An 18,103-nucleotide genomic window follows, 5' to 3' on the forward strand; every position below is an offset into this window, starting at 1 on the left:
GGTTTGTTTTCATTGATGTACATTTTTAATCTTGTTATTTTTTTTTTTGGTCTAGCTTGAATAATAATTTTATGAATGGTTGTACCGTTTCTGAGTGTTGTGCTGATTGTGATATGGCTGCTCAGCATGATCACATGATTGCTGCTAGTTTAGTTTACTGTGACCAAGAAGAAAATAATTCTGATGATGATTGTTGTATATACACATATCGAGGTGATCGACAAGAGCCAGAAGTTAACAATTTACCTATGAATGATAGAAGTGCATCACCTTTGATGGATTACTTAGAAATGGATTTTGATCCTGAAACTACTGCTGGTGAAGATGGAGAAATTGTCCTAATTAACAATGATGACAAGTAAATTTATATTAAATTTGTATAATATAACATATGTATAATATATCTATTGAAAGTAAACTTCATTCAAATGATTGTATTGTAAGTAATAAATCTATTATTTTTTTAATAGTGAACCTGAAGAAGATCCAGTACCTAGTTTTTCCGGTGTTAATAAAAATGAAAAAGAAAACCCCATTGATACTAAAATTGCAATAATTAATGAAACAGATAATTCTACTCCTGAATTGTCTGCTATTAATACTAATTTACCTATTAATAGTATATACTTGAATGGTGTCAATGCTCTTCTTTCTAAGGAAGAACGTAATGGATGTTTAAGGCGTACTGGTGATACTTTGGTAAAAAAATGAATAGATTTTTTTTTTATTTGATAATTTTGATAGTTGATTTTTATCAATATTAGCTTATTATTACTAGGAGGTATGTCAAAAAATGAAAAGAATGCGTGTAGACGATTTGACTTGGGTCAAAGAAATGGTATGGTCTGAAAATGATGCAGCCCTTATGCAAGTTAACCAAATTGGTGTATCTGCCTGTGGTGTAACTGCTGTTGTAAATACTTTAGTAAGTTTGGTAATTTTAATTTAATTTATTGGTTTTGTATAAAATTAATTATATTGTAGGTTTGCTATCAATGTCATTCTTTTTCATATCCCGCTCATAGAATTTATTATAAACAATCATTCAAAAATGTATTAGACCAATATCCACAGTAACATTGAACAAGTTTCGTTACACATATTCAGAATAATTTAAATTTTAGCATACAAAACCTTACAACTTAAATACTTTTTTAATCTAGACTTCAAAATATTCATTGTAAAAAGGTTGTAGAGCTACCATGTGTCTAATATCGTAAATTATGGAAGATAAGAACAATCTATAAAATTACATACTTCCATTGCAGAGTTCATACAATGGTCTAAACATAACATCATTAAAGAGCTTTTAAAACATTAGAAATAAATTGTATTATAAAAGCTATTTTTATATTTATGTATACGTAATATTTGTTTTAAAACATGATATAATACAATTATTTTCATACATTCACACATAAAATATACATACATAAAAACAAAATATTAATAATGAAGTTAATTAAATTTATAGAAGAACAATGAAGATATCAGCAACTTAAGAACCTGATTAATTGAAAATCATAAAATCTTAAGTAGTGGTTAAGACAATTAAGTCAAAACATTTAAATATATATTAGAGTTACCAAAAATAATCATGTATATCAAGAATTTCATTCGTCTGAAGTAGAATATCAAAGATAAAAAACAATATTAAAAAGACAACGATATTAAATTTTACCTGGAATCCAGAAAAAAAGGACTAGTAAAAAAAAAGTTTGGTAAACAGTGATTAATTTAAGTAAGAATGTTATACTTATGAAACAAGTTTATGTTTGATGATGGAAGTACTCTTAAATATAAATAAATCCATAATAGTAATAAAACCAAACTATATTGAAGAAATTAACCTTCTATATTTGGAGAAAAAAAAAACTTCATTAATATGTGAAATATAGTTCATTAATAAAATTAAAAAAATAACTGCTATAAATGTGACTCTGGGGGATAGATATATTTGATGGAAAAAAACTAATAAGGTACTTGAAATTGTCGAAATAATTTTTTAAATACAAATAAAATGTTAAGTTATTATAAATACGATATATTAATGATTAATGAATTATAATCAATTATGATATTATATTATAAGTATTAAAAAAATATTAAGACTTATGAAGAACTTAAAGACATATTAATAAGCCACTAAAAATAAAGTATAAAAGCTGTAAATTAACCTAAAGATTAAAAAAAACATTGGCTTAATGATGAGAATAGTAATTCTATTTTTAGAAATAAAATTTTGCAAGCAATAGTAGGATAATCACTATGCACTCATATACTCACTGCACTTTTTTTTTTAAGTCATCTATTAAATTCTTAAGATCTTAAATTATATAAATTTTATATCTCTTAAGCTCAATAAATGATAAATATTTAGATAAAATGTATTAGTTTAATTTTTAAACTTTACTGTGCTGTATGTTTAGCTAAAAAAAATTAATTTATAATTTTGGTATTGGTGAATTATCAGCTAATGCAAATATTGTATCCCCTCATAAATATTTCCTGTGTATGTATTATATATAATAAATTAAAAAATACATTATTATAAAAAAATGTGCAATTTTTCATAAAATTGTCTCGAATACTTAATTATGAACTCATATTTAACCCCAATGCTATATATTAATAATTGATTTTTCTATTTTTAGTTAGCCCTAAGGATACCATTTAGTATTGACCGAATAATTAAGACCATTGGCACTCGTTTGCGTGATGAAACTGCTCCTCTTGTTTCCTATTTGGAATCGTGTGCTATGGCTGGTTGTATGCCACAAGATTTAGTAAAGACCTTAGAAACTGCTACAGATTCACAAGTCAGTGCAAGGTTTTTTTCCACACATCAAAATTTGGATATGCCTTTGGCTCCCTGGCTTGCTAGTTGGATTCAAAAAGGTAGTTTTAACAGACAATAATTAATAATTAATTATTATTAACTGTTTTTAATTTATGCCACTATAATAAATAATCTTACACTAATAAAGGGGCAATTCCAATATTGACATTAAATCGCCAACGTGGAATTGTTACATCACATACACTTGTGCCAGATAGCTGGCACCATCAAATGATGTATGGTGTAGCATATAACCCTTTACGTACAGAATGCGCTCAAATCTACCTAACCAATCCTCTGAGTCAATATTCAATGGATGTGCTGAAGCCACAACTGATTTCCCCATCAACTTTGATGATTAAAAGAGCTGATGTACTGTCAAGGTGGACCCCACAAACAGATCTCATGTCATTAGCCACACATTCTGATAGACATTGGCATAGGTTTAATGTGTTAGGTATGCAATATTTGAAAATGGAATATTTGTCCCCTAACTTTTAGTTAATGATTCTCGTTTCAGGACAAGTGGTGAATCTTCTAAGGGAAGAAAAAGAAAGTGTCCAATTTACTAATCATATTGTGATACCAGCCAACTATAAAAGTGGTATAACTTTAGCAATGAAATCATCATCAAACCATTGCCATGAATTGAAATCTGTGCCAGAATTATAGATACCAAGAAATTTATTGTGCTTGATTTATATAAAATAATCTATTTTCAAAGAATTTTTCACCACGTTAAGTATTTTTTAATTTGTATATATTTTGTTAAACAACTAAAATCTTTTAGAATGCAATGACATAATTTAATATAAAAAAATATTTTTTAAACTCAATCAATGTTACCTACATAAAGATTTTCCTAGTATTATATATTTGGCATTATAATAGTGGTTAACAAAGGTTGATAGAGAATACATTCAAATTTAGACCTTGAAGTGCAAACAAAAAAAAAATGTAATTCTTTTAAATAAAAATGTATTATTATTTATTTGTTTAGTTCTTTGCAATAATATTTTGTATGTAATGATTCGTTTATTATTTTAAGACTCATTAAACTGATTAATAGGGTCACTTTATAATGAAACAAATTTCAATAAGAGTTCAAACTATAGTCTATAAACTATTTCTAAAATAGAAACAATACTGTGAATGTATTAAATCTTATTGATTTTATGAAATAGTCATAGATTGTACCTCGCTTATGCAACATACTTAAAAAAAAAATGATTCACATTATTTCTAGATAAAATATATAATATATTAAAATTCTTTTGTAGTAAACTAATAAGATTACCTATATTTAAAAAATCTATTGTTCATTAATTTAATAAAAATAAGAAATAGGTTTTATCTGAAATATATTAATATTGGTTACTGTTTGAGCCGAATTTTATTTTATGTTTTATATTATATTGGCATTTCTATAAACACAGATTTTTATTAAAATATGATTCGTCCAATTTTTGTTAATACTATTTACTATTTGTATTACTTAACCAATGTTGTGTTTATCAATACTACCGTAAATAAACACGAATCATAATTAAAATGTATTCTTATTATAAAATTTGCAAATACCTTAACGAGTAGGTAATACTATTCTTATTATTTTAATTTTCTTATCGATACCGCCGATCCAGCAGATATAAAAGCTCCGGTGACTCGACGAAAGTTACCATTCACCTTTCCGAAATTGAAGTAAGACCTACTCGAGACGACTTGCAAGTCTAAGAAAAAAGGACCCCCCCAAAACTGATCAAGTGGTTCTGCAAACCGAGCAATGGTGCAATAGTCAGAGTAATTCTGACATTGCACCGGATGTCAAACCACTCGACAGTTTTCTTTTTCTGTTGCTTCGTCGTTTGAGGAGCGTACCATTTCTATTGCACTTGTCATTAGAACAGATATACAAATAATTTTAATTAATATTATTCTCTTTTATCTTCATTGTCACTACAGCATGATATATTAACATTAATATAAGTGGGATTTCTCCCAAGACAGCAAGATTTTCCCACCCTCTTGTTTTATTATTAGTATTGATATAATTTATTTTGTTCGTCAGCATCATGGCCAGTGTTTTTGATCGTGCCATGAGTTGTGTTTTGTTGCATTGTTGGTGTTGTTAATATTAATAAAGGGAAAATATATTACTCAGATCCATGTTATTAATTATTATTAATTCACCATATCCTATACATATATATATATATAACAATATTAATAATTGTTATTCTATTTTGTTGTTTTATTTTATTATTTGCTATCACTATGATATAGTAAATAAATATTTCTTTTATTTTCTTTTTAAGTACTTGCTGTCACTACGACAGTTTTATCATAAATATTTATTATTAGTTTTGTCAACAGTTACAATACAAATAAATGCGATTGACCTAGATAAGTTTTTTCCTTTAATTTAAAATGTTAAATATTTAAACAGTCTTTTTAAATGAATGTATTATATCTATTACCATCCAATTATATTATTTTGTTATGAAATTAACTTATGAGGTTAAATCTTGTAAAAAAAACAACTATAGAATCTCAAAAATTAATCAAATAACACACTAAACTAATAATTATTTAATATAATTAAGAACTGTGTCAAAAAAAGTATGTCATATATTTTTAAATTTTTTTATTAAGATTCTAATTTCAACATTTCAGTATTTAATTTTTTCAATATTTCATAGTTAGGGCCACTCCTAGGTTTTGGGCTTTGACTACCAGGTTCGTCTAGTTTTTTTTCACATCCACTTCCAACGTTTTGATGGCTGTATAATCTTAACAAAGAACCAAAATAATTTATATGAGGATGCAGTACCTATAATTAAAAAATATATTATAAAATATAAAATAATTTCTAAAATATTATTTTTAATAAACCTTTAGCAGAGCTTGAGCTCCTTTTTGACGTCCTTCACGTTTATTTTTACAAATAACAGTTGCAGAATATTCTTTAACAGACATTGTGCAACGATAAAATATCTCAGAATCTGATCCACTTTGCATAGTTTGCATTTCACTTATGACATTAACATTGTCACCAAAATTTCTGTTAAATAAATATAAATAAATACTGACTATTGATTTTTTATTTTATTTATTTACCGTTTCACACATATCTGCAACATGTCATATGGCATTGACTCAGCAGCTTGAGCACAAAATTCAGGTATTCTAGAATCCTTAATTTTTAATTTGTCAAAAAGCTACAGTATAAACAAAACATTAATTAAAAAAGTGATTTTCTTAAGTAGATAAAAGAATACTTACTGTATCTCCATCAAAATTAGTACAACTTTGACGCTCATTCATTAAATGCCTTCGATTGATTTGAATATGGTCTTTAACAGATGGTAATAGTATTTCAAGAGTAGCTCTAGCAGCATCAAGTTTAGCTTGTTTTTTACTAGAGCCAATGCCGATACCATATTGCATGCCATCTAGAATTACAGTGGATAGATATGGATACCTGGCATTCTCTTAAAAAAATTTAAAAAAATCATTGTACTTTAATAATATTAATAATTTCATTAATACTTCTTACCAAGTTCTTTAAATTCATATGACGGTTGTGTTTTCAGCACACGTTGAATATATTCATGCAGAATGCTTACATAGCTTTTACCATTTAAATTAATTGTCCATTGCTCATCAAGATTAGAATCATCCTTATTATTTTTGGCTAAGAATTTTTAAAGAAAATCATTACAACAAAATAGATTTCTTTGTATAATAAATAAAAAAATAAAATTAAAAGAATAAATTTGCTTCTTTGTAAAATATTTTTGGATACCACATAACAATTTATCAAAATTTAAATATTATCATTTCTTTTGAAAATAAGACAGCATTCAACAAATTAAAACCAGATACATTGATAATGTCATCAAAAACTCAACATGAAATTAGAAATATAAGATATACATTTATAATAAAAAATGTAACACTTCTTAACAAAACAATTATGATTGCTAATTACATTTTTTTTAACTTATTTTATTTATTTTTTGACATTAAAAATTAATTATTTAAAGTTTTAAAGTCCTATTATATTATATATTATATTATATTAACAATAAAAAAAAAAAAATTATCATAACTAATAAAAGTAATATTAATGTTTTCTTTTACCAGTAGGGTGTTGAACTGGAAATGACATCAATTGTGATTTGTCTTTTAATTTTGGAAGATCTTTTCGTCTTCGATCAGCTTTAATCATTCGTATATATTCTCGACGCTTATCCCAGGAACTAAACAAAAAAAATTATTGTATTTCATTTAAAACTGTAATATAACAAATAACTTACCTAAATCTCATAAATTTTATATTTTTAAACTTAAATAATTTACTACAATATTCTCGGTACTTTTCATGACTCAATGTAACAGGTATGTCTAAAAATAAATTATTTTAATTGTATATAATATTTACTAGAGAAACTTAATGAACACAAATATTACTGTCAGAAGAGTCATTGTTTTCATCATTTTTATTTTGCAGTTTTAGTTTATAATGTAAACAAGGAACATTTTCAACTGGAATTTCATGGTTCTATAAAAATTAAACAATACATTCTTTATAAAAAAAAAATATAGAAATTAAAAAATGCTTACCTTAAGACTATTAGCTCCAAGAAAGTATGGCTTTGTAAAAGTACAAACCTTCATTTCTTCATTTAAATAAACTGGCATACCACTATCATGATTCACTTTAGTCCATCCTTCTGGTAAATTGTCATCACTAAATAATTGATTGTCTAATTCTAAAATAGTAATATTAACTATAAATAATAATGTATTGATTTAAGAATGTAAATAAAAATATAAAATATATTTAATAAATAGTAAAATATAAGTACAAATTTACCATAACTAATAGTTGTTGCAAATTCTTTATTTGCTTCATCACGAGTCAATGTTATGTTTGTACAATTTTTAGTCTAAATATGATTAACAATACAAAATCAGTAGGTTAACTATACAATAAATACAACAGTTGAAAGAAATGAAATTAATGATTCATTGTGCTAAGATGGAATAAAGTGATTTATAATAATTAATTTTAAACTGCTCATAGCAATGTCTACCAATCCTTATACCTGCTGTTGCTGATGTTCATTATTAGAATTAAACTCCGATTCATCTGCATTGTCTTCAATGGATTCCAACAAGCAGCAATCCTCAGCATCAGACATGATGATGAACAGCAGTGTAGGTTTCCAATACAAGCAAAAGTGGTAGTAAATACATCAGTTATCCTTTACGATACCTAACCGCGTGTCGTTCAAAAACTTATGGAACGAACGTCGCGCTTGGGCGTCGGCAATCTACGTACGTAGAAGTACGGTGTCAATACGACAGCGTGAACTAAGATTAGCTGCGATGTCAAAAATGTTGCACAGTACAAACGATAGTTGACGCAAGACGTACCGACACCGACGCACGACCTACAACTTCAGTAGACGCCGACAAACTAATAGCGACAAATATGTACTCGAATTTGACACTATGGATCGTCTAGACTACAGGATACGAATCCGAAGCAGTTGAAGTTTTTAAGGTGTAACGGTGACCAGTTTAGTTGTTTAAATACGTACAACCAACTCTTGTCTTAACTTATTGTGTAGATCACTCACTGCAAACAAACTGCCGTTGATTTTTCGGCATCTACACACTCCGGTCATTGAAAATATTCGGCCGATCGAACCGTTCAAAATATAGGTTAGAACAACGGGTTTCAAAATAGGCCCAATCCAACACTAGGACTTCACAAATATATCCAACCGATGAATGTTATAATTAATAATAATTACAACTGCCAATGGTATCGATCCTGATTATTTAACTCTTAAAGTACACCGGATACAATTGTACGAGTGCATTTAAAGCTGGAAACTGGAACTCGGATATAAGGACCGCACATGGAGTGGACAAGTTTGAGAACCGCTGACATAGACTGGACGACTTAAAATCGAGTCATCATGACTGGAGGCTGGTCAAAGCGGTCATGACTGATTACGATGTGATGTGCGGTTACGTTAAGCCCCAGCTGTTATATCACAGAACAATATGGTTATATCAACCGCCGTGCATCGATAACGATTAAAATAGTAATACCACAGAATACAGATTATTTACAGTATAGACATGTGTGAGAATAATATGTATCGCCACAGAATGGAACTATAATTATGTTTTCTATTATTAATTCTCACGACCTTCGATCCTTCCGTTTGATGACGATGCGTTAGTCGACCGCAGCTGTTACAATGCGGCTGTCACTACTTCCGATTGCTTCGACCTCGTCAGTTTCGCGGGTAATTATGCAAGTTGTGGCCCGCCTGGGCGTTCAGCTGTTTGTTGTTTTCGTTTTTGATTTATTTACGTGCGTGCTAGCAGTTTGAGTGTTTTTATTTGGAAAGTAGATAATATTACGTCTGTTATCTTGAACGCGCTCGTCCATCGTTTGGATTTTCTTTCTGCCGTGCAGGATACATCGAGGTTACAAAAAAAAAATTTAAAAAATACTACCCTTACTGTTCGGCCGGACGAAGTCTTTCCGACAATCACTGGTACCCGCCGACTGTTTTCTGTGGGTACACGCAAGCACCAGCCGTCATCGGAGCATTGGTAATAACCATCCGCTGTACGGCCACAATGATTCCATGAAAATGGCATTTCCCGTGAGTATTGTTGGTTTTTTGATTCCATAGTGATTCTGATATGTAACCTATGCGTCGACAATCCACTGGACAACAGTGTACGACTATGATTACTTCTCTGTAAATCACAGTGATGTGCAGGCGAACGTTGGTAACTGTTCAGTCGTTTAATTATTGGTTCATATTATTGTCACTCTCGCAACATTCAACTTTTATATGCTTTAACTGCCTTTTTTATTTTGCAGTATGTTAAAGTTATATTTGAAATTGGTCATGAGGCGTCCGTCCGAAACAAACGAACGCCAGAAGGATTTACTCATGACTGGGAACTGTTTGTTCGTGGCGCTGACAACACAGACATACATTTCTTTATTGACAAAGTTGTGTTTCATTTACATGACACGTTTCCAAATCCAAAAAGAGGCAAGTTTATTTTTTAATAAATATAGTTAAGTCATACACAACATTTGCTTGTTTTATTTTTTTTTTTAATTCAATATTGTGTTCTTTACCAACTTAATCTTATAGGTTTTATCTTTTCATAAGCTGTTGAAATATACCCAAATATTTTATACATTGTAATGTTTTATAATTTTCCTAAATAAGCCATGTGTTTTGATGACTGGTTGTGTCTTAATGCTACCAATGAAACATTTATTTATAACTGTAAATGCATGTAATATACTTTTGTTTTTTAACTACAAAAAAAAATAATTATAATTGCAACATTTTATTATATGTTCTAATAAAGTTAAAAAATGTTTACTACTTTAAAAGTTATAAAACAAAAATACATAGATGAATCTCCTAATATACAATATAAATTAAATTTTATTTTATAGACCTAAAAATGAAGTTTTCAAATTCTTATCTCTATACTTTCTTTTTATTGATCAAATTGTAATACTTAACACTGTTTATTTAAATGTTTAGCATATTATTACAATAAAATTATTAATTAACAACAATAAGAAACATTTTTTTTTTTTTAATTCTGCTTATATCTGATAATTTAATTTTTTAAATAAATAGGCTATACAATTTATTTATTTTATATACTCCTTCAAAACTGTGATATTAAAATGCATATTTTATTCATGTACAATATATTTTAATAACTGTTGACTGTTAAACTTAAATAATTTATTTATATTTTGTAAAAACTCTGCAACTTCAATATTAGTGTTAGGCAAATAATCAAACATTAATGTTTTCATAAAAAATAAACTGTCATATTCATAAAAATAAACTATTATTTAAACATTTCGCAATATATATATATATATATATATATATATATATATATATGAAGTTATAAAACATGGTTTATTATCTAGTTAGAATTTTGACAACAAAAATGTAATTTGTATGGTTTGCAATTTTTTTTTAGTGGTTAAAGAACCACCATATGTTGTGAAAGAATCTGGATATGCTGGTTTTCCATTACCTATTGAAATTTATGTACGAAATAAAGAAGAACCAAGAAAAATTAAATTTAACTACGAATTGGTACTTCAAGATCGTGGTTCACCACCAATTTCAAGAGTTATAAGAGAAGTATATGTATTTAGCCCTTCGGAAGATTTCCGACGGAAACTTATTAAAGGCGGAGGAGTAAGTAAATAATTTTCTATAAAGAATATTGCTAATATTTATTTTCTCTAATATACACCATGGAATTGAAACATGATTTTATTAAAATAATATGAAGTAAGATACCATGCATAAATGATTTTTCACTTTTTGAATTTAATGTTTTGTTATTACTTAAAGAAGGATCCTTAAACTTTTATAAACAATGTATGCCTTTTTATCAATAATATTTTTTGGGTACCCCTTCTTAATTAGAAAAACTAAAATAATTATAAAAAAATTTAAAAACTTAATTACATTTTTATTTTATTAAAAACTAATACACAATAAAATGTTATAAACATAAAAAGCTTACTTTCAAAAAAATTAGTGAGAAGGGTTAGATTAGGTTTTTTGTTAGCTTGTTTTTGTTGGCACAGTTGATCAATATTGGGTTCTAATTTTGTTAAATACAATCTTAAATCATCTTCAGGATTTAACTTGTTTCTATATTTACTTTTAAACATGAATAACCTTTTCCACATTAATAATTTAAATGTAAAGGTTTGTTGGCCAGACTCCTACCCCTTAAATAATTTCGAGTACCCTCAAGGGGTACGTTTACCACAGTTTGAAAACCACTGACTTAAAGAAACATATAAATAGCATAATTATTACCAAGATTCGTTTTTCTTGTTGTTTTCCTATTCATATGTATAGTATAACACAGAATTGAACTCAATATTTAATGATACATTTTTCATTTATAATTACTATAAAATTTTATTATTTTAAGATTAAAAACTATTTAAGTTCACTTCCAGACATTAAAACATTAATTATAAAAAAATGTTAGTACCTATTATGTTACAAATACAATTAAACAATCCTTGGTTTATTACTATAAAAAAATTCAATTTATCTTTCATATATATAAATATATTTCTTTTTTAATTTTGAAAACTTATAAGTACCACACAAAAAACTATAATTTTTCTCCAATTCTTCAACTTAAATATCTTTCATTATACAACTAACAACTAATATATAATAAATTAATTTTATTTAGATAGATAGTTAAGTTGATTTGTGTTAAAAGCCATAAGATATAAATGAATTTAACTTTCCAAATTTATATTAAATTTATAAGTCTTAAAACAATGTAGGTTAATTATCGTAGCTTATTACACACATAATATAGTAGATTAGAGTTGCCAAACGCTCAAACCAATCTAGCAATGTGATAAAAATTTTAAAAATAAGTTTGAATTTTATGTGGAGTCTTTTTGTATTCAGCCTTTCTACATTTTTTGATTTAGTCCCTAAATAATCCTACCAAAATTAATTGAACACCTTTTTTTTTTTTTTTGAAATTGTGGCACTTTCCCTCGATAATTGAAAAACCTAAGCTCTGATTTTACTATTGTAGTTTGGAGGGAGGGAGTAGAAAAGTTGGTCTCAAGTAGATTTCAATATAAATTCAAATTTGTTCTTAAATTCTTATTGTATTACTAGATTAGTCTGGCAAAAATTACATCTATTTTATTATTTCAAGTGCGCAATAAGCAAACAGCCAATAATGGTATCAAAAACATTTTAGTATTTAATTACATTTTTGTATCATATTAACAAATATATTATTTGTTAATACTTTAGATAAGTGTATTATCACATGATGGTGCTGAAACAAAAAACCCCTCTTCAAGTTCTGCCATATCAAAACAAAAATCAATTACAAATACTAATCGGTTGCCATCCCCACCACCTAAAAAAAATAAAAAAGAAGACATGAAATTAAATAATACATTTGCCACACTTTTTGGGTCTCCAATACAGCCTTCAAAGTTACCACTGACTACATCAAAATCATCATCACAAAAACTATCTTCCTCGGACAAATCTCAAACAAAAATTAAAAGTAGTCCTCATCATAAAGAGGAAAAAAAAGAAAAAGAAAGAGATAAAGAAAAGAAAAAGTCCAAAGAATTGTCTGTTGACAAAGTAAAAAAAGATAAAGATAAAAAAGAAAAATCGAAAGAAAGTTCTGACAAATCTAAGTCCATTAAACAAAGTAGTTCTAAACCTGACAAAAAAGAATCTACTCATCATGAAAAGGTAAAAGAAAAGTTAAATGATATTAAAATTGAAAAAAAAGAATCTAAAGATAAAAGCAAACGCGAAGATAAAATAAAGGAAAAGAATAAAGAAAAGACTCACAAAGAAGAAAAATCATATCATGAAGCAAAAATTATTAAACAAGAAATAAAATCTGAATTTAATGATCAAGAGAAAAAGAAACATAAAAGTTCTCCAGAATCAATAAAAATTAAGTCTGATAAAAAACTAGAAAAATCTGAAAAATCATCAAAACCACATAAAAGTCATAAGGAGCATAAAAAAAGAGATAAAAGAAATAAAGAAGAAAGATTATCTAAGAAAGAAGAAAAATCGAATTTTGTTGAGCAAGATACTTCATTTAAACATCTTGATGTACCACAAACAATTACTTCAATAGAAGAATTTCCTAAGTTAAAAGAAGAGATACCAGAATGTTCACCGCCACCAAAAGCGAATTCTTCTAGAATTCATGAACCTGAATCTGAAGAAGAATTTCTCTCTGAAGATAGTGATTCTCCTTATCAACCACCAGAACCACCTAAGCCTAAGGAACTAGAACCACCCAAGAAAAAGCTTTCTCCAGAAAATAGTTTTATAAAAAAGAAGAAACGAAAAAAGAAAGAACGTGATTCTGAAGAATCAAAGCCAAAATCTAGTAGACCAGAGATTACTGAACAGATACGGGAAACATGTTCAGACCTTTCTAGATCACCATCACCATCTCCAAGTAACAATAAATTCACTGATGAGTATATAAATTCACTAAAACATCTCCAACACAAAATAATGATGTTAGAAGATGAAGACCTTCAAAGGGTAGTAACTGTAATAGCCGAAACTGGACATTATGAAATAACTACAAAAACTTTTGATTTTGATCTCTGTGCTTTGAATGAAACCACAGTGAAAAAATTACAAGAACTTATCACATAATTTGTTAGTTTTATTTATACACTTAATTTATATATTTATAATTACATAATATATTTTGTTAATTTAACTTATTTATTTGTTTAAAACTGATTACTTGAGTAGCTACAGCATCCCAAAATAATGTGATTTAATTACATTGTGAACAAGTCTGTATAGTAAAATTGTACATAACATCGATAAAGAATTATGATTTAATATCACATAAATATTGTTGTCCTATATTTCCCTGTTATGGACTTATTTTTGAATTGTGTGAATTTTAATATGAATTGTTTTTCTTTTTATTTTAGTAGTTGGACATTTTCTCATATTAGATAAAATATATTATTGTACAGAAATTATTGTAATAGTGTTATTTTTAACTATACAAATGTTTTTTTTTTTTTGAGTTCGCAACTGCCAAAGAACTCTGAATGGTTGTCTAGTATTATTTAAATGTATCCTTTTTCTTTCAATTTCATATTTTAATATGTATTACATTGACTAATCATTTTTAAGTATAATTTACTTATACTTTTATTATAATATAATAATTATTATTTTTGCTTAATTTTAGAATCAAGTATTGTTTGATATGTTTTGTTGCCTTTAAATTATAAATTATTTTAAAATCATATTATGAATTGATTGTTTTTTAAAATTCTCTTAACTTAACTTCTATATTGCTGTAATAAAATATTGTATTACTTATTTGTATAGTTTCATAAAAAAACATAATCATAATGAAATAACTAATTAGACACAACTTGGCAACAAGAATATTGAGAAATAAATATCTCGAGGAACTGTTGGAAGTCTTGTATCTAATGATATAATTGGTGCATCATGGTGGGAGAGAAAGCAGACAAAAAAGTTCACCGTGACCGGATTTATTAAACTTAGGTACATTATAAATATTAAAATTATTTTATTCTATTTTTATGCAATGTTATGTATGTTTCATAAGTGTGTAAGACAAACAATGATTGAGTACCTTATTATAGATTTTTTTTTTTTGTACCAATGTTTGGTAGTTGGTTATATAAAAATAAAACTATTAATTTTTTTAAAATTGTTATTAAAATCATTGCACAGCATCAAACCCAAGTGACGTCCACAATATTTTAACGGTTACGCAAAAACAGCGCGGATGTTCGCAAAAATAATTGAATTTAATATTAAAAAACTTAAGGAAAAAGGAAATAGGGAAAATTTGTTAGAAAAAATAATTATAAATGTTCAATCGACATAGATGACATAAATATACATAAACTTATGCTCTATGCCTATGTATTGATTCATAATCCAAGGTAGGAGTGAAAATTGTTTTTATAGAAAAAACGACAGTTGTCGAAATATGGTATTCGGACAATTAACACCTGACGGTTTTATCGAAATATCGGCCTTTTTGCACCCAATATTAGAACACAGATAATTGACATCGAGCAATTATTACTCTACGATAACCGTGAGCATAGGTGTAAACTGGCGGGAGGGGGGAGCAATTTCCCCGCTAGAATTAATTATATATTTACCATACCTTGTTTTAAAATAAGTACAAAACAGCTGGTTATGGCTATTACTAGGGTAGGTAAGGTACCTATAGGCTGTAGTTATTAGTTATTAGTTAGTGCAGTGGTGGTTCGGGGAGAATTTACAATTGAATTAGTTAAAACAAAATTAAAAATTAATGATTACATTTAAGTGTTTCAAAAGGAATTGGGTGATATATTTATGTTCAACGAAAGGAACATTGTGAAGGTAGTATAACGACAAATTCATCCAAAACCAATATTTTAAAATATTAAAAACATTCTCATATTCCTGGTTCTGCTAAAGCTGAAGTATGCCATGCCTTAAATACGACGAAAGAAAATATTATAAACAATTTCGATATTCCTAAAAGTTACCAAATTAACAGACGAAGCTGCTTCTTTGATTAGAACCGGTAAGAACTTTTGAGGGCCCCGGGGCTGATAAATTCTAGGTCCCCTTTACACTTGTTTGGCCAAGGTATACAAACATACTACTTTTTCATACTTAAGTACAATACAAATATTCAAACTCGCATCTTATGCTGCAACAAATGAGATTATAAAAAAATGTTGTATTAAAGGATGAGACGACGGGCTTGAGGCTCTAACCCTCCCTGTCCCACCCTCTCGTCGGCTCCGTGTTTGATACCAAATAAAAATAATGTAAAAAAAAAATTATGGAGAATCCGTAACAATTCATGTCCTACAATTTCTTACAAAGAAGGTCGTTCCTGTTACACTATGTTGGATTCATGATACAAGTAAGTGTTCATTTTTCTATCGTTCGCCGCATTCACACTTGTTATCCTCCTTATTATTATTAAAACCCCACTTCACTATATTTGATCTTGTTCTTGCGACTACAGTTCTCAATTTATTGATAGTTTTCCATAGGTTCCACCGTAGGTCTTTACCAGGTGGTAGGTGCTGGTTTGGTTGGATGGGGTCGACTATTTCCGCTTCAGCTCTCCATCTTAGTAGTCTAGCCTGGTCTGGGGGGAGGGGGTCTTTTAGTTCCATTGATGAATTAATAGAGCTTTGTCGGGATTTAAATCTTGTTCTTATAGCTTCGTTCTTAAACATGGGGTGTCTATTATCTTTTAGCTGTTTTGTTCTTTCTAGATCCGTGCTTACGCTCCTTCTAATTCTAGGTGTGGCAATTCCTGACAGACAATATATTTTATTTATCGGTGTTGGTCAGAGACATCCTGTTATAGGTCGACAGGTATCGTTTAACACAACGTCCACGTGTTTAACATATTTCGACCTACCTACTCCACATTGGGCACGTGTATTCCCCCGCTGAAAAACATAATGCCAATCCCGTTGTTCTCATTGTGTATGGTCATGCTCCCCATTTAGTACCCGACAGCTTTTCCAGTAGATTGTTCCTAGTCTGTATTTTCATTTTCGTTTTAATACAATGCTCCTTAAATGTAAGTGTCCTATCTTATGTTACTCCAAGATAGACTGGGTAGTCAGTGTAGGGTAGTGTATCTTCGAGCCACTTTATGTCGATTCGTTTCTAAGCATCTCTGTTTCTTAGATGGAAACAGCATATTTGTGTCTTGCTTGGGTATGGTTTTAGCTGATTATTAGAGTAATAAAAATTCATGGATTCTACGATTTTCGTTTCGTTTATTTTGACTTTCTCAAAAGATATATCCTGGGCTGTCATTGCCAGATCATCCGCATATAGGAAGTGTCTTTTATCTTCAGGTATAGGTTGGTCATTGGTGTACAGGTTAAATAGTGTCGGAGCCAGATAACTACCCTGTGGTAGACCATTTCTTTGTTTCCTCCATTTATTGTTCAGTGTCACCGTAAAACGACGATTGTGTAAAAGAGACGCGACTATTTGGATAAAATCCCAATATTTTGTGGTAGTATATTTTTTATAATAGAATATTATGGTTGACTGTGCCATATGCTGCCATAAGGTCGACAAAAAACATTTTCGATTTGAAAATCCATTTTAACTACACGAATATTAAGAGTGCACTAACAAAATTGAAAATATTAATACTAACCTAGTATGGTATGATTTATAGGAACCACTATAGAGCATAGTGTTTTAAATTTTTGATAATAATATATAATAAATCGCAATATTGCCAATTAGTATTATCGCACCCGCCGATAAGGCCATTTTGTAACAGATATCTATTATATATTTGTGTATGTATTGTATATTTGTATCATACGTATATATAATATAACTGTGGGTTTTTGGCCAATTATCAATTATAAATATTATTATTCTGTACATAAATTACAAATTAGTTTACACAGTTTAACTGAACATCTTATTACTCCGGTAATGGCGCGTTTTGCTCGTCATTACGGTGCGTATGAACTTAATCAATGTAAACTAAAAGCGCGCGCGTACGATATGCGTATGAAACGGGCCTAAACGGGCTTACTAGTAATTATTTAGAAGTACTTTATTTAAA

The 18,103-nt window shown here is 28.3% G+C and overlaps 3 protein-coding genes across 3 annotated transcripts; 2 read left to right on the top strand and 1 right to left on the bottom strand.

Annotated features, from left to right (window-relative positions):
• Nucleotides 1–49: 49 nt before the first annotated feature.
• LOC112693751 lies at nt 50–3,830 on the top strand (the record flags this gene model as incomplete). The annotated part of the gene is given in 6 exon segments (XM_025568947.1): nt 50–358; nt 471–699; nt 779–925; nt 2,655–2,898; nt 2,988–3,296; nt 3,360–3,830. Coding segments are annotated over 6 exon segments (1,390 nt in total), but the record flags the coding sequence as incomplete, so codon positions are not given.
• Nucleotides 3,831–5,466: 1,636 nt separating this feature from the next.
• On the bottom strand, nt 5,467–9,476 carry LOC112693734 (microprocessor complex subunit DGCR8-like). Its single transcript, XM_025568924.1, has 11 exons — nt 7,951–9,476; nt 7,719–7,791; nt 7,466–7,614; nt 7,313–7,403; nt 7,159–7,246; nt 6,983–7,101; nt 6,396–6,533; nt 6,122–6,330; nt 5,957–6,057; nt 5,732–5,900; nt 5,467–5,669 (listed from the first exon to the last, which is right to left on the bottom strand). Exons 1-11 carry the CDS (start codon nt 8,044–8,046, stop codon nt 5,487–5,489), a joined length of 1,416 nt encoding a protein of 471 aa, XP_025424709.1. The 5' UTR covers nt 8,047–9,476; the 3' UTR covers nt 5,467–5,486.
• On the top strand, nt 9,373–14,460 carry LOC112693748 (protein AF-9-like; the record flags this gene model as incomplete). Its single annotated transcript, XM_025568942.1, has 4 exons — nt 9,373–9,534; nt 9,759–9,936; nt 10,904–11,127; nt 12,742–14,460. Coding segments are annotated over 4 exons (1,959 nt in total), but the record flags the coding sequence as incomplete, so codon positions are not given.
• Nucleotides 14,461–18,103: the final 3,643 nt, after the last annotated feature.

This window comes from Sipha flava, unplaced genomic scaffold, assembly GCF_003268045.1.
Source record: "Sipha flava isolate LNK unplaced genomic scaffold, YSA_version1 93_pilon_pilon, whole genome shotgun sequence".
NCBI classification, from domain to species: Eukaryota; Metazoa; Arthropoda; class Insecta; order Hemiptera; family Aphididae; genus Sipha; species Sipha flava.

Excerpts from the sequence above, each read along its gene's own strand:
- LOC112693734 (XM_025568924.1), bottom strand. The coding sequence starts at position 8,046 with ATGTCTGATGCTGAGGATTGCTGCTTGTTGGAATCCATTGAAGACAAT. Across the intron at positions 6,331-6,395 it reads ATATGAATTTAAAGAACTTG|AGAATGCCAGGTATCCATAT; the intron begins GTAAGAAGTATT and ends AATTTTTTTAAG. Across the intron at positions 5,901-5,956 it reads TTGCAGATATGTGTGAAACG|AAATTTTGGTGACAATGTTA; the intron begins GTAAATAAATAA and ends TTTATTTAACAG.